General features: G+C 56.1%; 1 protein-coding gene across 2 annotated transcripts in view; it reads right to left on the minus strand.

The window, feature by feature from the left end:
• Nucleotides 1-22,332, minus strand: part of PRKAR1B (protein kinase cAMP-dependent type I regulatory subunit beta) — a 176,999-nt gene that overhangs the window by 26,511 nt on the left and 128,156 nt on the right. For both annotated transcript variants that reach the window (XM_030932418.1, XM_010366624.2), the window contains exons 7-9: nt 21,408-21,566; nt 9,647-9,707; nt 4,379-4,500 (exon numbers count right to left, since the gene is read on the minus strand). In XM_030932418.1, the coding sequence (XP_030788278.1) occupies nt 4,379-4,500; nt 9,647-9,707; nt 21,408-21,566 (342 nt within the window). The remainder of the gene's footprint in view (nt 1-4,378; nt 4,501-9,646; nt 9,708-21,407; nt 21,567-22,332) is intronic.

Raw genomic sequence — 22,332 nt, forward strand, 5'->3', positions numbered from 1 at the left:
CCTCCCAGTAGCTGGGATTACAGGCACCTGCACCAAGACCGGCTAATTTTCGTATTTTTATGAAAGACAGGGTTTCACCATGTTGGCCAGGCTGGTCTCGAACTCCTGACCTCAAGTGATCCATCCGCCTCGGCCTCCGAAAGTGCTGGGATTACAGGCGTGAGCCACCGTGCCTGGCCAGTGGCCTAGATTTTTATGTGAAATCTCCTGACTGTAAAATAACAACAAGTAATCCAAATGTTTAAAAAAACACTGCACAGGCCAACACAAATTTGTCTCTGGGCCAGATTCAGCCTGTAAGCACCAGTTTCTTGTCAATGGATGTAAAACCTAGAGCAACTAAAGATATCAGCCTTTCCACCTGTCACTGCAGTCATCCTGCTGGTGGATATGCCTTTCCACCTGTCACCGCAGTCATCCTGCTGGAGGTGGAGCGGCTGGCAGAGCCACCGCCACGGCTCTGTTGTCTAGGCAAGGAAGAGCTCTACTTATGTACTTATTTCAGTAGCGATAACCGGTGAGAACTGAGAAGCCATTCCTGAAGTCAGCAACTTAAACCACAGTTTGTTGTTATGCTTCACAGTTCGGGGTTGGAGGGGCTCAGCTGGGCGGTTCTCATTCGGGGTCTCCTCTGGGGTTGCATCCAGATGGAGGCAGGGATGACCTCATCGGAAGACTCAGCTGGCAGGACATCCAAGATGGCACAGTCATGTGGCAGCTGTTGACACTGGGCGTTCACGGCTGCGCGGGCTGGGGCTGGGGCTGAGGCTGTGCAGGCTGGGTGGGCGCCTCAGAGCACAGCTGCTGGGCTTTAAGAAGAGCATCCCGGGAGCAAGGTTCCCCACAGGCTGTGGTGGAAGCTGTGAGGCTTTGGAGGACCCAGTCTTGGGTACCCTGCAACATCATTCCACTGTATTCTGTCCATCGAGTGTGTACCTAAGCCAGCTCAGCATCAAAGGGAGAGGGTTAGACTCCCCTTTTCCACGGGAAAGACAGCCAAGAATTTGAAGCCATCTTTTTTCGGTTTGGGTTTTGGTTTTGCTTTTGAGACAGGGTCTCTCTATTGCCCAGGCTGGAGTGCAGCGGTGCAATCATAGCTCACTGTAGCCTTGAACTCCTGAGCTTGAGCAATCCTCCCACCTCAGCCTCCCAAGTAGCTGGGACTACAGGTGGGTGCTGCCATGCCCAGCTAATTTTTTCCCCGTGTCTTATGGTGCTGATAATTTTTAAACTTTTAGTAGAGATGGAGTCTCACTATGTTGCCCAGGCTGGTCATGAACTCGTGGGCTCAAGTGATCCTCCTACCTTGGCCTCCCAAAGTGCTGGGATTACAGCATGAGCCACTGTGCCCAACAACCACCCAACAGCCGCCTTTAATACAGCAGATTTCAGCGGTGGGTTTGTGATCTTTGCCTCTGCACATGGGCAAGCATGCACGCTGGCATCCTCTCCTCTGCACACAGGCAGGTGTGCACGCTGGCATCCCCTCCTCTGCACACAGGTAAGCGTGAACACTGGCAGCCTCTCCTCTGCTCACAGGTGGGCGTGCACGCTGGAATCATGGCTGGGGTCACTCCCTCTCGGGGCCTGCCAGAGCCTCCTTCCAATGCTGGCCAGAATCATCACTTGGGCTGCCTGTGGTTTCATCCTTTCCCTCCTCCTTTTCTCCTTCTAAAGAAGCGTTACTGTTGAATGAGTCCCCTACTCTACTGACCAGAAATACTGCCTGAGAACGGCCCCCCAGCAGGGACCTCCCTTCCTGAATGTCCGTGCCGCCTGAGGTACCTTTAGGTTGGAAACAAGCATCATTCATTCATGCACTCACTAATTCATTCACATAACGAGCATTCTGGGACGTGGAGAGGGAAGCGACTCAAGTCCCAGAATCCCAAGCCCACCTGTGGAGCTCCGTGAAGGTGGCTGCCCCTCAAGACCTGCCTTGGTGCTTCTTCCAGGTCAGCGGAAATCTCCCGGCGCCTCCAACACCCCAGCCGGCCTGGCTCCCTCCAGCCTCTGCTGTTCCTCCTGCTCTATCCCAGCCTTCCAGGTCTTTCCTTATGGTAAAGCCGCAGTGGGAAGCACTGGGGATGAGGGCGGGAGAGGCCCTGAACGTGCCCCTCAGAGAAGGGTAATGAGGATTTGCAGGTGTGGGGGCCCGAGCCTGGGTCTCCAGCGAAACACACACTTCCTTCCCGCAGGATCTTACTCCAGCCTCTTGCTTTTCCGCCTGTGTTTCGGTGGCAGTGAGCATCTTCCAACACCATCAGCGGCCCCAGCCACCTTGTTGGGCTTCTGTTTTTTGAACCAAGACTCTGGCTCCCGAATTCACTGAAGTCACCAAACATCCACCAGGACTTGAGCTCTTTGCTGACCTGTTTCTTCCCAGCAGCCCGCGTGGCAGGGAGGTGCGCGCCTTCTGGACCCAGAATGATCCTGTCACTGCCCACAGCTGTGGGTGTTTCGGCGAGGGCGGGACCTTAAACTCCAACCCCCTGAGGCACGCATTTCCCGATGGCAGGTACAGAGTTGGGGTGTGAGCTTAGGGCACATGCAAGCACGAGATCGTGCTCACCCCGAGGGCCGGAGATGTGGGGAACATGTCAGACACACAGGAGCATACGTGTGGTTCTGCAGAGCCAGGCAGGTCACCACGCAGCCTGGACAGGTCACTCATTCCTGCCCGGGGCCACTTGGGGAGGGGATTCCTCTCAGGGAGGCCACCACCCAGGCACAGCCTCCGGCCGACGGATGCACTGCGCGCGCTGGGGTTCCAGCCCGGTTCCTCCAGCATTAATCTGAAGGGAGAGGGCTTCAGATAACCAGGCAGGCCACAGTTCAAATAACCATGGGGCACAGGTGATGCAGGGCAGGTGGGCCCCAAAGTGGGGCTTAGCCTGCCAGGGTTCTTGGCTTTGCCCAGGAAAGCATTCGAGGGCTAGCAGGAGGTGCAATAAACAGCTTTACTAAAGCGGCAGTGTTTGGGGTTACAGCTCCTAGCCGCTACCGCCAGGCAGAGCACTGAGGGCAGCGGCTCAGGGCACCTGTGCAGTCCCATTTACACCCACTTTTAATTATATGCACATTAAGGGGTGGATGATACAGAGATCTCTGGTTAAGGGTGGTCATTTTCCGGGTCCTCAGGCCGTTGCCATGGAAAGGGGTGGGAGCTCCTGGGCGTTGCCATGGCAATGGTAAACTGACGTGGTGCGCTGGTGGGCGTGGCTATGGAGAGGGGCTTGCACCCTGGCCCTGTTTTGGCCAGTCCTCAATTAGGTCCGGTGTCCGAGCCCCACCTCCAGTTTGCAGTTCCACCTGTTAGCTCACAGGCACGGAGTCCCTCGCCAGGGCCCGGAATGGAGGTTCGCACGTGAATTCCTGCCCTGTCCTCAGGACAGCTGCTCAGCCCACCCAGCAGTCTGGGTATGGCCACGATGGCCTGCGGCCCCAGCATGTCCCGGGGGCTCCACAGAGCCACCTGTCGCCTGCCCGTGGTGGGGCCGTGGTGTGAGACAGCAAAAATGACTCACAAAAATGACTCTACGTCCAGATAGAGAAGCTGCCACCGTCTTTTTAAACTTTTAAATTTGCCATCATCGTAGATTTGAGTGAGGCTGTGAGAAATAGTATAGAGAGATCCTGTGTACCCTGATTCCTGTGATGCCCCCAACAGTGACCTGCTGTGTACACACGGCGCCACGCCACGGCTGGGATGCAGATGTGGTGCCATTTCCGACCCCACTCCCTTCCTCAGCTCTGCCCACCCTTGCACACCCTGTGTGCAGGTTTCGTGCAGGTTTTTTATTTTACTTTTTAAATTTTTTTTTTTGAGATGGAATCTCACTCTGTTGCCCAGGCTGGACTGCAATGGTGCGATCTCAGCTCACTGCAACCTCCACCTCCCAGGTTCAAGCGATTCTCCTACTTTGGCCTCCCAAGTAGCTGGGATTACAGGCATGCACCACCAAACCCGGCTAATTTTTGTATTTTTAGTAGAGACAGGGTTTCGCCATGTTGGCCAGGCTGGTCTCGAACTCCTGACCTCAGGTGATCCACCCGCCTCAGCCTCCCAAAGTGCTGGGATTACAGGCGTGAGCCACTGCGCCCGGCCAGTTTCATGCAGTTTCATCACACATGCAGATCAGGCACCAGCCACCTTTCTAAGAAGGGAGCCTTTCGATGCCAGAGGACCGGAGGAACCTCGGTGGCAGGAGTGTGAGGCCATGGCCCACCCACCCCGTGGAGGCCCCAGATAGGCGTGCAGTCACAGAGCAACACTGACTCCAGAGGGAGGATGAGACAGGCAGTGGAAGAGAAGAAGGTAGGAAGTGTTCCCACCCGAGCACACACCCAGAGCGCCCACGTGGGAAGCACGTCTCACCTCCGTGATGATGTAAAAGTCATCCCCAGGCTCTCCCTGGACCACAATTTTCTCTCCATCTTCAAACTGGACGGGCTCCAGCGCGTCCGCCACGGTCAGACGCTCCCACTTCTCCAGGGACTCTGTCAGGGGAAGAGGAGGATAGGTCATCCCGGGGTTCATGCCTCCCCAGGCACAGTCCAAGACAAGGGCCACCACTCTTCCCGAAAGGTGTCCTCAGAAGCACCAGCTCCGTGACCAGTAAGCTGCATAAGATGAGGCCATGACACTGTCCCCTAGCACCTCTGTGCCAGGGAGCCTGGGTTTTCTTGCAATCAGCAGTTCCCGGACGCATGCAGCTCATGTGCCCTCTTCACCAGGTGCGGAGGGAGCTATTCTGACACTTATCCCTGGCTTAACGTAAATACCCAGCAGTGAAAACAGACTCCAGGTTAACTCAGTATGAAAATACTTTTGTTATCTTCAAAAGAATAGAGCTGCTTACATTTTTGCAAACAATGGAGTCCCAGCTAAGCACAAAGGCTACTAAGTGGTTTAAAATAATTCAGAAGTCAGGCACAGTGGGCTCATGCCTGTAATCCCAAGACTTTAGGAGGCTGAGGCAGGAGGATCGCTTGAGGCCAGAAGTTCAAGACCAGCCTGGCCAACATAATGAGACTCCATCTCTACAAAAAAAAAAAAAAAAGTTTTAAATTAGCCAGGCATGGTGGTGTGTACCTGTAGTCTCAGTTACTCAGGATGCTGAGGTGGGAGGAACACTTGAGGCCAGGAGTTCAAGACCAGCCTGGGCAACATAGTGAGATCTCGTCTCTACAAAAATTAAAAGATTAGCCAGGCATGGTGGCGCACACCTGTGGTCCCAGTTTCTCAGGAGGCTGAGGCAAAAGGATCACTTGAGCACAGGAGGTCGAGGCTGCAGTGAGCTATGATCACGTCACTGCACTCCAGCTTGGGAGATGGAGCAACACCCCATCTCAAAAAAAAAAAAAAAAATACGTGAATAACAAAATAATTCAGAATGGTAACTGCCCATCCAAAAGAAACACTTCATCAGGGAACTGATCAAAGAACATGGAACTGCATTTATGTTGCAAGATTAAGGCATAGTATACTTTCTACTCTTTTAGGTCAAAATGCTTAATTCCCATGCCAAGTTTATCTTTAAATGCTTGCAAATTCAATGTATCTTTCCGCCCTTCTCACAAGGTCTTCCCTTCCCTGTCTTTATTCATCCCTAACCCTTGGAAGGAAAAAAAAAAATTACTAACGTCAGATTTTATAAGAAAATAATGATCACCTGATTAACTGTTTCTTTTTTCACACACACTAAAAATCTTTCCTGTCCTATACAAATCAGATGCTACCTATGTAGGTCAGAAGCTAAAAATAAAAAGCAAAGCATTTATTTTAGATCTAGGTTAGGAGGGAGATTTCTCTCCTTAAAAATCCCTGTTGATGCCGTACGTTGCAAAGGAAAATGCTTCCCGCAAACCCCAGGGCCGGGGCAGATTCTGCAGCACAGGGAAGGGGGGTGAAGCCCCCGCTACCAGAGCTGCTTGACCAGCTTCCTAAAAACAGGGTCTGTACCGGCCGGGCGCGGTGGCTCATGCCTGTAATCCCAGCACTTTGGGGGGCCGAGACGGGCGGATCACGAGGTCAGGAGATCGAGACCATCCTGGCTAACACGGTGAAACCCCATCTCTACCAAAAATACAAAAGTTAGCCGGCTGTGGTGGCAGGTGCCTATAGTCCCAGCTACTCGGGAAGCTGAGGCAGGAGAATGGCATGAACCCGGGAGGCGGAGGTTGCAGTGAGCCAAGATCGCACCACCGCACTCCAGCTTGGGCGACAGAGTGAGACTCCGTCTCAAAAAAAAAAGGGTCTGTACCAGACAGAAGCTGCTGAATAATTCAGAACCCGGGCGTGCTCCCAAGCAGGTCAACACATCAGTGCACACCTGGCAACTAAATGATGCAGGTTGATTTTTTAGTGCAATTATGGTTTGTGTTCAGGGTGCAGAAGGAGACCAGCATATGAATTTGGAGTGTTTTGTTTACTGGTTTCCTTACAAGGACAGTCACACGAGGCATTTCATTTCAGAAGTCAGTTGCAATTAGGAAGTTCATTTCCACATATTTGATCAGCAAATGCTTCCTCTATTACATTTGAAATGTGTAGTATCCTGAGTTCTCAAAACAAAAATTATCTCCTGGCTACATTAATCTTGGATGAAAACTGACAGAAGAAACCACAGGGAGATGGCACTCTTAGCCCCATTTTTTTTTATTTTTTCAAGAGACAGTGTCTTGCTCTGTCACCCAGGCTGGAGTGCAGTGGCGTGATCATGGCTCACTGCAGCCTTGAACTCCTGGGCTCAAGCGATCCTCCCACTTCAGCCTCTCAAAGTGCTGGGATTATAGACATGAGCCACCACACCCGTATAATTTTTTTTTTTTTTTTTTTTTTTTTTTTTTTTTTTTTTTTTGAGAGACAGGAACTCGCTCTGTTACCCAGGCTGGTCTCAAGCTCATGGCCTCAAGTGATCCTCCCACCTCAGCCTCCCAAGTAGCTAGGACTGCAGGCATGCACCATCACGCCCAGCTAATTTTTTATTTTGTAGAGATGGGATCCATCTCTATTCACTGTGCAAACTATGCAGAATAAACGCAGCCAAGTGTCCCAAAAAGCACCTCACAAGGTCAGCCTGCAGCCACAGCACAAGGCTGCGTGCACCTGCCCCAGTGGGAAAGCCATCTCCAAGCTCTGAGCTGGAATTCTGCAGACTTGCACTTCCCACACGGGCCGTGCTGACTCTACAGGGCCTCCTGTCCAGGGGGCCAAGCCCTGCGCATTCAGGAGGAGAAAGCAGAGTCCCAGGAGCACCAAGGCACAAATGCCATTGCCAGGTTTCTGGTGTGGGGACAGGAATGTCGAAGCCCACAGCTTCAGCCTCGTCCAGGGTAATCCCTCCTGCCAAGCCACCTGTGAGGCACCGTCCCACCAGCCCTTTTTGGAGGACTTTGTGCTGATGGTGACTGGGCAGGAAAAGGGAATCGTGTCTCGTTGTTACTCTTCTGGGAGGCCACGGAGAAGCCGGTCACATTGCTGGCTGCTGCATTAATCAGAGGAACATAAATGGGCAGACGGAGGCCACGCAGCAAGGGTGTCTGACCGCCCCTAAGAGCCCGGGACGCAGGAAGCAAGAAGCCACCTCCAGCCGGGGGTCACCAGCGCTCGCCTGGAGCAGGGAGAGGGTCTCGTCCTTCATGGCCTGCAGCAACTGTTGCCTCGACAGCGCTGGGGAATGAAGGAATCTGTGGGGCAGGGCTGACTATTCAGTGCCCGGTGCCTGGTGGGCACGAGGGCCCGGACCACCCAACTCTGCCTCAAAAGGAACCCAGAAGGACGGCAGAGGCCCTGCGTTTGGGATTTCGCATAGGGATCAAATGTCCCCCTCTCGGCCCCTATAAAATCTGGGGGACCAACTCGTTTTGTTTTTCCAAGTATGACATTTTTAAAAGGCACTAGAATTAAAACCAGACACGAAGCCACATGGGCGATTCCATTCCCACAAAACATCCCGAACAGGCAAATAGCCCACAGAGACCAGGAGCGTCCGGAGGCCGCTAGGGCTGGGAGGCCGCTGTGGGTGGGGGTGACGGCTCACAGGGACGGGGCTCTGTCTCGGGTGAGGATGGGGCTCTGGGATGCGAGCGGGGCCGACGACGTCATGTGTGGACTCGACGGCCCTGAAACGTGCTTCCGGGAAAGGTCAAAATGTTCAGCTTGATGTGACCTGCATTTTACCACAATCGAAAGAACCGCACGCTCCCTTCTCGACATTCCGCAGAAGGATTTCAGAGAGAACAGGGGTCAAAGTCCTCCCCAAGAAACGCAGGCACAGCCATACTGCACACACACACGTGCACATGGGCACACTCACACCCACTCTCACACACGTACACACACCCACGCACACGTGTGCACACACATGCACACAGACACACCCACACACGCACTCACACCCTCTCACACACACATTCTACACACGCACACACACACTGACACGCACACACACCCATGCACTCACACTCCCCACGTGCACATACGCACATTCTACGTGCACTCATTCACACACATGTGCACACACACACCCATTCACACACATTCTACACACACACCCTGACACGCACACACACCCAGGCACTCACACCCCCACACACATGCACACACGCACATTCTACGTTCACTCATGCACACAAACGTGCACACACAACCACTCACACATTCTACACATGCACACACACCCACATGCACACACACCTCTGCACTCACACCCACACACACATGCACATTCTACACACCTGTGCACTCACACCCACGCACACACATGCACACACATTCTACACATGCACACACCTGTGCACTCACACCCATGTACACACATGCCCCCACACACATGCACACCCGTGCACACACCCATGCACACATGCACACACTCATGCAGCCACATATGCACACTCATGAGCACACACATGCACACAACCTCACACATGCGCACACATGCACATTCTACACGCACACGCACACACACCGCCCATGTGCACACTCACCCACACACATGTGAACGGTTCTGCCTGCTCTAGCCCAAGGAGCCCCCACTGGCCCGGCCGGCACCATTGCGTGTAACTCAGGCTGCAGCAGCGTCTTCCCCGCCAGGCCGTTGAGCAGGTTCACCAAAGGTGAAAAGGCTCCAGGCACACCTGAAACACCGGCCTGCCCTGTTATCCTTCCCGGAACTGAGAGCGATGATGGTGGCATAGAAAGGGCAGAGACAGCTCCTAGAGAAACCGCGCTTAGAAGGGAACCAGCACAGTCAGGGAAAGCAGCTCGACCCAGCTCTCACGTGTACCGGGAGCCAACACCGGTTTTCAGCTCTACACGGACTGGTGTGGAGGGAAGGCTGGGGGCGCGGTTCTGACAGCAAAGGGAGAAGCAGACAGGAAATGCACAGGATGGCAGAGACGCTGAGAAGCAGGGCAGCCCTGCCCACGGGAGAGGAGGCGGGATCTTGGGGTTTGCCAGCAAGTGACAGTGTCATGTGTGCACGTGTATGTGTGTGGGCACGTCTGTGTGCTGCGCCCCAAACTTCCATAATACCAACAACACTCAACTTGCCAGCCACGCAGGGAATGGGGAAGAGGCCAGGGTGGCCCGCAGGTGCCCAGATGTCGGGGCACACAGCTGGGCAGGGGTGCAGCCACTGACCTAGGATGGAGACCTTGCTGAGGAACTCCTCGTACATCTTGCGTTTCCTCAGCGTGCTGCCCTGTTCGGGAGAAAGGAAAAACAGACAAGAACGTGAATCTTTGTGCCTGGATCATCCTGACGTTTCCAGATTTCCCCAAACGACTCTCAACTACTAAGGAGACCCTCCAAGCATTCCAAGTCCCAAAAGTCCTCAATGACCCGAAGGCTGTGTGAGCTGCCACGGTGTCCTAAGCACCCCACCTCCCTCCTCCTGGGGGGCTTCTGGAAAAGCTCCCATTGTGGCTGCTAAGTGTCCTGGCCGGCAGCAGAGTTCCCCACCCAGCCGGGGCCAGTGGTAGGTCCACACAGTGAGCACACAGCCAGCAAGAGCCTGAACCCGGGTTTCTAGCCATGAAGGGGAGGGAGCTCATAAACACATCTTGAGAAACTGAGGCCAACACAGACACTCAAGCACATGACGCAGAAGGGAGAGTGCTGCTGACATCAGCTAAGACCCTGGATCCAGCCATGCCTGAAGCTGCATCCTTACCCGTTAAAGCTTGACTTCCCTCACCCCTGGGAAAAGCATGCCGAATAATACAATACCAACACACAGGGCCCTGTCTGCGTTATGTGAATTAGAAATTAGAATTCATTCTAGAAACTAGGATTATAAATGTGAATTAGAAAAACACACCCCTTCTTCAAGCACACATCCCAGCAAGCTGATGGGCCCCAGTGCAGACAGGAATGAGGCCCCTGCTCCAAGCAGTCGGCTCCAGCCTGGCGCGCAGAAAGCAGCCTGGGTCTCAGCCCCTCTCAGCCCTCTGCCTGGGCCTTTGTTCAGTGCACAAACTCCACAACTGTACACAGCAGCCGCATGGTAGACACGATTCAGCACCGCACATTCAGAAAACACAGACACACAGTCCACCCGGACAGCAGCAAACCCGATTCTGCTGAAATTCAAATGGTATCATCCATTGACAGAGGCCATGCTTTCGAGTAGGGTGTATGCCGCGATGTGAGTTGGACCAAGAGACGACATGCTAGTGACGAGGTTTTTCCATAACCCTAGGTAAGTCCCCTGGGGTGCGGAGAGAGGAGGGAGGAGGGAACCTGCTGTGTTGAATGCCTACTCCAGGTTGGGGAGGGGGGCTCTTGGACACGCTGACGCACATTGAACTTGCAACAGATAACCCTGTGAGGGGAACATACTTTTATCCTTATTTTCCACAGGCAGAAACTGAGGCTCCGCAGGGCTGAGTGACTGCCCTAGACAGGAACCACAGAACCAAGAAGGAAAGCCTGGAGTGGGCTCTAAAAGCCCCAAAGCTGCCTCTACCTCTCCACTTGTCAAACGGGGACGTATTTTACTCCTTCCTGACATGCTGTTTCACGAATTCCCGTAACACCCTGAGACAGAAAACCGCAGTGAGCGGCGTTTACCAGGTGCCTCCCACCTGTGCAACTGACCATGTGCTGACCAGGGGCACCCAGACACAGTAGTATGTGCAGTTTCTGAACATGTCCCTCCCCTCTCCTCCTTCCTGCTGTCTGGCATGTGGAGATGATGGCTGGGGCTGCAGCAGCCATCCTGGGCCCCTGAGGAGCATCAATAAGAGAAAGCTAGTTCCCCGGGCCCCACAGAACAATGCACCCACCCTAGACAGACTCCTTCCAGAGCATGAGAAACAGCCGTATGGTTTAAGACACTGTTATTTTGAGTATTTCTGTTACACCTGGCACAGCAGCAGCTGGCCCCCAATGATCCTCACTCACCTCCTGGTGTCCACACCCTGTGTGGTCTGCACCACGATGAACAGGGCTGATAGATGCAACTAGAGAATGCTAAGGAAATGAGCCTGAGATTTGTAAAGCCAGGTTGTAAAAGATACTGTGGCTCCTGCCCTGCTCTCTCCTGGATCGCTCGGCTGCAGAGAAGCTCAGAGGAGGAGCAGCGCCTTCCCGCCACCCTCCAGCCCTGTAGGGGGAAGCCGCCTCAGACATCTCCTCTGCCCCATAAGACCTTCTGATCCCACAGCCCGAGGAGGGTTCCTGGCCAGAGCGGTGCAGCTGCTTCCTCCATGACCCACGGGAAATGGAACAAATGTAACATTGTTGACAGAGGTCATTAAGTTTGAGGGGAATTTCTTAGGCAGCCACAGCTAACTAATACAGCCAGCAAAATTTAATCCTAAGGGTTAGGATAGGCTAGGAAACCTAGGTTAGGATATAAAACTATAAACTTTTCTGAGTCCTGCAGGCATCTGGCATAACACCCTGCTGCCAGGGACCCTCCCGGCTGTCACAAGGCTGGGCGGCAATGGTGAAGGAGAGTCATTTATCCCACCTTCTAAACAACCTACATAGGAAGGAGATGTCAGGAAAGAGAGATAGACCAGACATGAGAAGCAAGACCCCTGACACTCAGAGGAGCCCCCCAAATGCCTGTCAGTCTCCCCAAACTTTCTTCTCCTGAGGGGTGCTGTTCAAAGCGTCTTCCCATCCACTCCAATCACTCACAGGAACAGAAATTGCAATCAAACACCACTTGGTGTTTACCGAGCACCCTGGACAGGGGCAGGGGCTGTGCTCAGGGCTGTGCCCATCACATTGTCACAACTCAGAGGGTCAAGGAGGAGGAGAAAGCGGAAGTGAGTGCTTCGGAGGAGTGCGTCTGAAGTTACCCACTGCTGTGGTGAAGTGGGGGTCTGCCCTAGCCCGGTCTCCAGGGCCTGCGCCTACCCACTGCCCCCTCTTCCTTCTCTTGATGCCACCCACAGCCAGACGCAAACTTGCTTATGTCTACCTTAAAAAGGGACCCCTTGGGCACACTGAAAGTGGCCCCATCACATGGGAAAATGAGGGGCCACCACAGAGCCCCTTCCACAGTTGGGGGTGGGGAAGAGCAGCCCTGGGGACACAGTGAGCATAGGGGAGGCAGCCCGCAGCCCTCCTGTGCAGCCCTCCTGGCTAGGATGGAGCGGGACTCCAGCTACTAGGGCAGGAGGCCCTGCAGGAGCGGAGCAGAGAATGAAGGAAGGGAGATGGATTGCTGCGGAAGGAAAATAGCTCAAGGGGGAAGGGCTAGAGGAAAGGCACATGATGCTAAATGCCTGTCCCTGGAAAACTATGACAAAAATGCAAGCTCCAGTGAAATGGGGGAGGAATGGTACACAAGTCCCTGAGGCACAGCGGTGACTTGTGTGGGGCTCAGGCCAGGTTTTTTCCAGTTGCTTATTCTGGACCCTGGTGGCGAGGCTGACCTTTCCCATGGGCAAAGGCCATTTCCGGTAGCGTGGTCCTCCCCACTCACTCCCAAGCCTCCGTCAATGTCCAGAAACAGACTCCTAGAGCTGTGTCAAGCTTCCCACTCACAGATCAGACTGAGCCCAGCAAAGGTGTGGCTTGAGCCCAACTTCCATGATGGGGATGAGGACCCTAAGGACACCCACCCTCCCCTGCCTTCCAGAGCCTCAGCATGGAGGACACCGTGGGAAGTTCACTCAATGTGGACAAGTACAGGTCTGAATGCATCACCTGCATCACTGGACCTTGGTGAAACGAGACCATAAAAATCTCTGCCTTGCTGGGTCATGATGAGAACTAAGTCTCAACAAATGTTATGTTCCTGCTAATGGTGATGATGGTGATGTTGGTGAGGATAGCCACGTGGTGATGACGATGGTGGTGGTGATGGTGATGATGGTGATGGTGATGGTGGTGATGGTGAGGACAGCGATAGTGATGGATAGTGATGGTGATGGTGGTGATGATGGTGGTGACAGTGACGGTGATGGTGCTGATGGTGGTGATAATGATGGTGATGGTGGTTATGATGATACTAATGGTGATAATGGTGATGGTATTGAGGATGTTGATGGTGATAATGATAATGGTGGTAGTGAGGATGGTGATGGTGATAATGGTAGTGGTGATGGTGGTGAGGATGGTGATATTCATGGTGGTGAGAATAGTTGTGATGGTGGTGAGGATGGTAATGGTGAGGATGTGATGGTGATGGTAATAGTGATGGTGATAATGGTGGTGATGATGGTGATAGTGATGGTGATGATGGTGATGGTGATAGTGATAGTGATAATGGTGGTGGTGATGGTGATAATGGTGGTGATGATGGTGATATTCATGGTGGTGAGAACAGTTGTGATGGTGGTGAGGATGGTGATGGTGAGGATGGTGATAATGGTGCTGATGATGGTGATGGTGATGGTATTGAGGATGTTGATGGTGATAATGATAATGGTGGTAGTGAGGATGGTGATGGTGATAATGGTAGTGATGACGGTGATGGTGGTGAGGATGGTGATGGTGGTGATGGCGATATTCATGGTGGTGAGAATGGTGGTGATGAGAATAGTTGTGATGGTGGTGAGGATGGTGATGGTGAGGATGGTGGTGATGGTGATATGGTGATAATGGTGGTGATGATGGTGACAGTGATGGTGATGATGGTGATAGTGATGTGATGTATGGTGATAGTGATGGGTGATGATGCGTCATGTTGATAGTGCTAGTGATGATGGTGTTGGTTGATGGTGATAATGTGGTGATGATGGTGATATTCCTGGTGGTTGAGCAATAGTTGTGATGGGTGGTGGGGCTTGGTGGATGGTGATGTGATGGTTGATAACAGTGATGGTGATGGTGATAACGGTGGTGATGGTGGTGGTGATAATAATGGTAGTGATGTTGGCAATGATGATAGTGATGGCAGGGATGATAGTGGTGGTGATGATGGTGCTGACGATGGTGGTGATGGTGGCAATGATGATGGTGGTAGTGGTTCTTACTGGGTACACAAAAGTGTGCTGATGGGGAAAGTCAGGACATTGCAATTCCGACCCCAGCCTGCCCATGACTCCCCATACCCTTGGACTAGTCTTGTCCCGTCTGGTCTTTGGTTTCCCCGTGAGAAGAGTGGTTGAAATGAGCAGCTGTTCCCTGTGTCTCTGGCCTGGGCTCCTTCTCTGTCCCCCCAAATTCCTCACCACTGCTCCACTGGTGCCGTGTCCACCTTGGCCCTTGTCTGCCTCCCATTGACTTCCAGGGGGATGTCAGGTCCCTGAGCTCAGAAATGGGGCTAGACACCCATGCAAACAGCTGCTGACCCAGCCCTAGTCCTCAGCAGTCTCCACCACTGCCAAGATTCCTGCTCCTCCCAGAAGGTGATGACGATAAGCACGGCTCACTATGCTGAATGTTTCCCAGCGACCAGGCACCTCCCGAGATCCACACCTTCAGCTGGGCCTACTATTATCTCCACTCCAGGGAAGAAACAGAGGCTCAGGGCCGGTGTGGCCTGCTTGTGCCCACTGGGCTGCCAAGTGGTGAGGCCAAGAACTGAAACGGGACAATCTTGTTCCAGAATCGATGCTCGCACGGCCAGGCTCCACACTGTCCTGGAGACAGCAAGGTCACCTTGAACCTCCACGCACACACTCAGCACTTTGTCTGCTCTGGAAGAACAGAAGTGGCATCCACAGAGCACCTACTGTGTGCACAGCACCACACATCATCATTCTCCATCCTCACACGAGATTGGAGAAGGGCAGCTCAGAGCATGCAACGTGCCCAGGCTGCCCGGGACAGAGAGAGGAGCCGAGACGGTCCAGGCCCGGGTGTTACTTTCATGCTGCCAACACCAAGCCCACGGCCCTGTGACGGTCGGGCAGCTGGGGCAGCTCTGGATGTGTTCCATGGCATGGGGCTGCTTTCAGACGGAATCTGCTGCAGGGAGAAGGGGCCCAGCATCACGCAGAGAGAACCAGAAACGTCAGCGACCTGGGTCCCCGGGTCCTGCCTCCCCCGGTGCCTGGAGACCAGAAGACAGAGGTGGCTCTGGCACTCTGCTGTGCAGCCCCGCACCCTTTGAGACACTCTGAGAGGAGCGCAGCTCCCACAGCCCTGAGCACCCCCCGCCCGGTAAAGGGTGTGGAGCCAGAAGGGGACTCTGCCCTGAAGTACACACACATCGGCACAGCACGGTGGGACTCTGTCGCCCAAGGCATGTGCAGGAGAGAGGAGCCGCGGCTCAGAGCACAGAGCTGAACACGGCTGCGGGCCTGGTCGGCACAGCTGCCCATGCAGCTACCGGAAACCTGGCCTGGCAACACTGACCTCGCCCCTCCAATGTGTGGCCCTGGCGTGCCCAGTCCAGGGGACCAAGAGACCAGCAGGGTGGGGGCGGGGCCCCGAGAGGCCAGCACCTGGGGAGAAAACAGCCCCAGGCCTTGCAAGTCACAGCAGACGCAGATGCAGGAAGTACAGGCATGAACCCAGCCTTCCCCATACCCGGGTCTCAGTTTCTCCATCAGCTCTGGGTCAGAGCAGCACTAAAATGGCTGCGAGCCCCGATTTCAGCGTCCTCGGGGTGTCCTATCTTCCGCCAAAGCCCTCCCCAAGGTCCCCTCTTTGTGGCAAAAGCCCACAGCCCAGGAGGTCCAAGAAAACCTCAGGAACTTGGCCCAAGACCGAGACAGTGTAGACAGCACTTCTCCGCCCGCTGCGGGTGCCTGAACAAACCGGGCTTCCTCAGTGACAACGGTCTTTTCGGAAATAATGAGCCCAGGCCCGTCGGCAGCAGAAAGTGCCGCGTGTCTGCCCCAGAGAGCGGAGAGCGGGCCGGATGCCCGGGGCAGCAGCAGGCGCAATGACCCAGCCCAGGCCATTTTAGATTTCCACGAGCCATAAGAAAAGCACTTCTTTTGAAAAATAATTTATAATTCACACTGACTGCCCAGCAATTACGCCCAGCCGGAGGAATGCAAGCGTGTTTTGCCCGGGGAACCTCAGACATTAAAGCCGCGTGCGCCCATCCATCTCTCGCAGTGGGGAGACAGCTGAAGGCTACCAGGGGCCCCTGGGGGAGGGCCCGGCCCCAAAGGCTGCCCCTTTTGGGATCATGTTCCTTCTGTGGCTGAGACGGTCAGTGAGGCGGGGCTGGGAGCTGGCCTCTGAGCAGGCTGGTGGGTGCCAGGACCCCTACGTGAGGTTCCTAACACCAGTCCCACCCACTTCCCAGGAGTCAGCCCGGGGGCACAGGGCCTGGGTCGCAGTCTCAGCTCTGCCGCGTCTCGCCAGCACCTGCTTGGCCTCGGCTCCCACAGCTTGTAATGAGGAGTCCGACCAAACTTCAGAAGCAGAGGTGGAAGGGAGGCCCCAGTCGCCCCCCCACCGCCCTCCCCCAGGTGTCTCCCAAAATGTCCCTGTTCTCTCCACACCCCAGGAGCTGGAGGTGTCAGAGCTGTGGCCTGGGTGGCAGCAGGGTGGACAACAGCCCCCCAGGGGCCTGGGAATCTCTCCAGCACCTTCACACAGAAAGCCTGGAAAACTGGAGCATTGATAGCAGCTGCCAGGTGCAGCAGCTCAGGCCTGTAATTCCAGCACTCTGGGAGGCCAAGGCAGGAGGATCGCCTGAGCTCGTGAGAGACCAGCTTGGGCAACATATCAAGACTTCACCTCTATTAACAGAAAAAAAATGGAAAAGAAAAATACATACAGCAGCCACTCGTGGCTGGCCCCTTCTGTAGCCTGCAGACGCACTGATAGTGGGGTGACATGGCTGGTGATGCCTGGCCGTCCCCACAATGGCCCCCGATGGCTGCATCACGGCCTCATCCCCTCACACTTCAAAGCCGGGAGGAGCAGAGTCACACCACAGCCACGCACCCCCAAAGCCGTAAGGTGAAGCCCACCAGAAAGCCAGTCCCAGCTCCCACACACGGCTGTGGGGGCAGCAACTTCAGTCTGAAGGCACCGCTGTGGAATCCAGCATGGCAGACCCCAGGGCCAATGAGAAGAGGAAGAGGCCCAGGCAGGCGGAGTAGGGGTCTTGAGCTGTGAACAGCGCCCACTCTCCCTCCCGCCAGCGCCTCGTGAAGTGGACATGCCAGGCAGATCCCGGCTCTGGTCCCCCCATGGATCAGGGTCCCCCACGTGCGCACTGTGGGACCCTCAGCATGTCACGTCTGCCTCGGAGCTCCTGAGCCCGCCGTCCTGCCCCTGAGTGAGGGTGCGCCCAGGCCCTCCCGGGCTGCCATGGCCTCACGTGGACACTGTAGGGTACTAAGCCCGGGTCAAGGCTCGGGGACCCTCCATGACCTTAGCAGCATCCTCAAGGCTACAAGTGACAAACTGCTTGTGCTGAGAAACGGAGAAGCCCCGTACCCTCCTGGCCACACTGGCTGTGCAGGGTCACTCCGGATACCAGTCAGCAGGGGTGAGGGGCAGGGAGGGTCCAACATCTGCCCCAGACGAAGGCTGCCCAGGCAGGTGGGTTCTGGATACCCCAGCACAGCCTCCACCTCAGAATTCTATATCCATTGCTTCCAAACGCTGGGGTCCCGGGTAAGGATTGGGGTGAACAGAGGACCCCAAAGCTTACAAGAAAGAAAAACCAGGCAGGGCACAGCGGCTCACACCTATAGTCCCAGCACTGTGGGAGGCTGAGGTGGGAGGATCACTTGAGCCCAAGAGTTCGAGACCAGCCGCGGTGGCATAGTGAGACCCAGTCTCTACAAAAAAAAATTTTTGTAGATTAGTTGAGCGTGGTAGCACATGCCTGTAGTCCTAGCTACTCGGGAGGCTAAGGAGGGAGGACAGCTTGAGCCGGGGAGGCGGAGGTTACAGTGAGCCGAGATTGCGCCACTGCACTCCATCCTGGGTGACAGAGTGAGACCCTATTTCAAAAAAATTAAAAAGCAAAAAAGCAAGAAAGAAAAAGCAAGTCTGGGGAGTGCTGGCTCCGGGCTGGGCCCCTGCCTGGGAGCCTAGAGGTGGGGTCAACCCCATCCTTCCTCAGATAAAACGGGAAGCGGCGGAGGGAACAGATGGGCATCAGGGAGCCTCCCAGATCAGACACTCTGGGATCCTAAACTGGAGTCAGAGTTCACATTTCAGGCGGTGATCCGCTTCCTGGAGACACCGGACCGGGTCTCCCGCGTTCCCCGCGTCCCCCCACGTCCCGGCTCGGGGCTAAGGCAGAAACAGGAGCCGTGTGAGGAGCTCGGGGCCGAGACAGAAACGGACACCATCCTGCAAGTGCTCCCGTCCAAACCGGCCCGGCGCGGCCAGCTATTCTTAGCGCACAGGACCCAAAATTAAAACAGAGGAAGCGCCAGCTCCCTCGGCGGTTTGGGAACTTCCCTGAATATAAGGTTCCAACCACAAAAATCCCACAGCCGGGAGCGACAGGGCGTCAAGGATGGCGAGGAAACGGCTTATGCAACGCTGGGCCAGGTGCGCCCAGAGGAGACAGGAACCGCTGTGCCCTCTTCCTGCCCCTCTCGGAGGGAGGGTGTCTCAGGGCACCCCTCCCAGGCGGCGACAGAGGCCTCCCGGTGAAGGCAGGAGTGAGCGGGTTCAGACAGAAGAGAGAGCATGGGACTCCTCTGAGGAGGCTGCATCTCATCTGCTCTGTGTTCCGAGGTATCCCCAGCAGTGCGGGAGCCCCAGGCCCAGGGTGGGTACCCAAGCAATGCCCCATAGGTGCATGAATGAGGAGCTCATGAGAGGCAGAGCTTGATGAAACAGCAGCCCCGAAGACTGTGCAAACACGCCATCCACAAAACCCAAGCACCAGCATCGCTGTGGGCCGGGACAGGCCGGCACCAGCAGGACACAGTCTCTCAGCCGGCCCATGGCCATCAAATCCTCGTTCCCCAATCAGAGGCCGCACTCCTGAGAGGGAAACCTGGGGCTGCACTTGCTCTCCCAGCTCACGGGGCTCTGTCCTAAACCACCCCCATGGGACTCTCCCCAGGCCTCCCCTCGGGCGTCCTGGAACTGCGGCTCCCTCCGTAGGAATCACACCGGCCCAGGCTGGCCTTCCGGGAGACAGCCAAGCCCCCCAGAAGACACCAGGCCATTCATCTCCTGTCACAGCAACCAGGCTGGCCTCGGGCATGGAGTGGAGGGAACCATCCCAGGGAGGGGATGGAGGAGAGGCCAAGGACCCCAGCAACACCCGCCTGGCTCACCCCCTCCTCGGCCGGGCTGGACCCCAGGACCCCAAGCCCCGAAGGAGAGGGCTCGGAGCAGACGCTGTCCGGGGCTGCCTCGGCAATAAAGCCACTGCCACCAGGTTCTGCTGCGTCACCCCCAACCAGCTCAGGGGACCCCGGCCCAGCAGTCACGGCTGGGTAAGGACTAAGTGGAGGGGTGCAGCCATCCAAACCACAGGTGCTGGCTCCTGGAGGCCTCTGCCCAGCGATGGGACAGAAGGAGCTGAGGACGAGACCTGAGGCCATAAGGGGACCCCCCCCAAACTATGAAGGAACCCAAGACCATGGGGGATCCCAAGACCATGAGGGGACCTCAAACTATGAGGGGACCCCCCAGACCATGAGGAGATCCCCTAGACCAAAAGGGGGACCCCAAACCATAAGGGGATCCCCAGACCATGAGGGGACCCCAAGACAATGAGGGGACCCCAAATTATGAGGGGATCCCCTAGACCATGAGGAGACCCCCAAACCACAAGGGGACCCCAAACTACAAGGGTACCGCACACCATCAGGCCCAGACCCGCAGACCACTGTGGCAGGCCCAGAGCTTCCCAGCACAAATGGCCTCACAGGCTACCCTCACTGGATGGCCCCAGGCTGGCCCAGGGAACTGGGCCCACGTCAGCTCTGGTCACTGCTGCTCCCAAGCTCCCACCATGGCTCCCGTGCACTCTGACAGCATGATTCCTGCAGAGGCTGCGGGTCCTCAGCCTGGAGCCCTCCCCGCCCTCTCTGGACACCACCTCACTGCCCCATCCGGGAAGGCCTCCTCATCCACACACGCTCCACAGCCACGGCCCAGGCCTGTGCTGCTGTTCCTCAACCCTAGTGGTCCTGAGCTGCTTCCGGCACTCGGGCGTCCTGCCCCAAGGCTCTGCTCAATGCCGCCTTATCAGGGGGTCTCTGAGGCCCCTCCATGGAACAGCAGCCCCGCCCAGCACTCTGTCTGCCTCCACCTGCTTCTCAGTGTGGTCCTTCTCTGCAAGCGTTGTCCTCTGGGGCTGGGTGTTCATGGCCACCTCCACCAGGACAAGATTCCAGCTGCCCTGCCTGTGATCCCCATGCACCTGCACCCAGAACAGGGCCTGGCAGGTGGGGTGTGTGCAGGGAGGGCGTAGAGGGTTCTCTCCTTGGAAAGGGTCCTCCCCCGGCTCCCCAAGAGCTCACCTCCAGGAGCCCCTGCAAACACCAGCCGTGGCAGCTGAACTGGCCCATAGCCCCCCACCGCCTACAGCAAGCACAGGCATACACACGCGTGTGCACACAACACACACTGTACAGGGTACACGGCTCAGAGTAGATTTGGCTGCGTATACAAAAAAAAAAATGCTAAAAGCCCAAGCGTCAGCCCCCACACACAGGAAGCCTAGGGGTGAGCAGCCACCATGTCAGCAGGCAGCCACGCTCCTCACACCTCTTTGCTCTGCCACCATGGTGAGTGGGTTTCATGCTCAAAGTCACCTCCCGGCCCAATATGGCAGCTGGAGCGCCAGCCATCACGACCACAGTCCAGACAGTGGGAAGGAGAAAGGGGAGGACGGTGAAGGGGCCTCCCCGACCACCTGCCTATCTTCTAAGAAGCTTCCAGAATCCCTCCACCCCTTTCCACTCCTCTCACAGGCCAGATCTGTCAGGGAGTCTGGAAAGCGTCTTTTCTGCAGGTGTGTCCCCACCTGGAATAGAGCCAGGGTTCCCAGGGACGCCTGGCCGAGGTGGGCGCTGGCCTTCTCTGTGCTCGGGCACCAACTCACCATGAGGATGCGGCGGTAGCTGTCCCGGTCGATCCCCCAGAGCTTGAGATCCGTCTTGGCTCTCACGGTCGCGGCCCTGGGGGTGCCATAGATGAGCGCCAGCTCCCCGAAGCTGCCTCCCTCGCTGATGTTGGTCACCCACTCTCCGTTCACGTACACCTTTGGGGAGCAAGAGAGAGAAGCGTCACGGAGGCCAGGCAGGGTGAGCTCCTCTGCACCCCGTGCAGCAAGCCCCCCTTAGCTCTCCCCAGAAGGGGGTTCCTGCAGGGAGGGGCACAAATCCTTCTGCTTGTGGGCAGAACCCTGGATTCCCCAGCAATGGGCCTATGGACCCCAGTGCCCACCCCACCCACCCCCAGCAGTGCTGAGAGCCACGGTGGGACAGCATCAGACCCCCACGGCAGGAAGGCCCCAAGCCGCCAGTGCCGATGAGACAACCACACCAGAGGCGGAAGCACCCGGTCCCCGCTCTGCAGCATCGCGGCCCCAGCCTGCCTCCCAGGCAGTGTCTGATTCAATTCGTCAACTTCTCACTTAGCCTGTCTGGGCCTCAGTTTCCCTAGCTGCACCATGATGAGTTGGAGCCTGTGATCCCCACGGGGCTCTGTTCTGGGGCCCCGTCTGCTTCCTCTCCACCCCAGGCCATTCCTCTGTCCCCCCTCCATCGGCACACACCACTGGGTCCTGACGGAGCTGGGCGGCCTCAAGTGCAGACCTCTCCTGCCAGGGCCTCCCTCCCTACGGGCAGTGCCTGAGTTCCTCGGGCTGGAGTCTGAATGGGTGCCCTATGGCTGTGCACCGCAGCCGAGCTGCGCCTGGGAAGGAGCCCAGACAAGATTCCCTTTCAGCCCGCGTGGGCCGCCACCCCCACACAGGGCGCCTACTATGCATTGACCATCACAGTCGGGTCCATGCAAGAATAGTG

The sequence above is a fragment of the Rhinopithecus roxellana genome, chromosome 6 (assembly GCF_007565055.1).
Source record: "Rhinopithecus roxellana isolate Shanxi Qingling chromosome 6, ASM756505v1, whole genome shotgun sequence".
Taxonomy (NCBI): Eukaryota; Metazoa; Chordata; class Mammalia; order Primates; family Cercopithecidae; genus Rhinopithecus; species Rhinopithecus roxellana.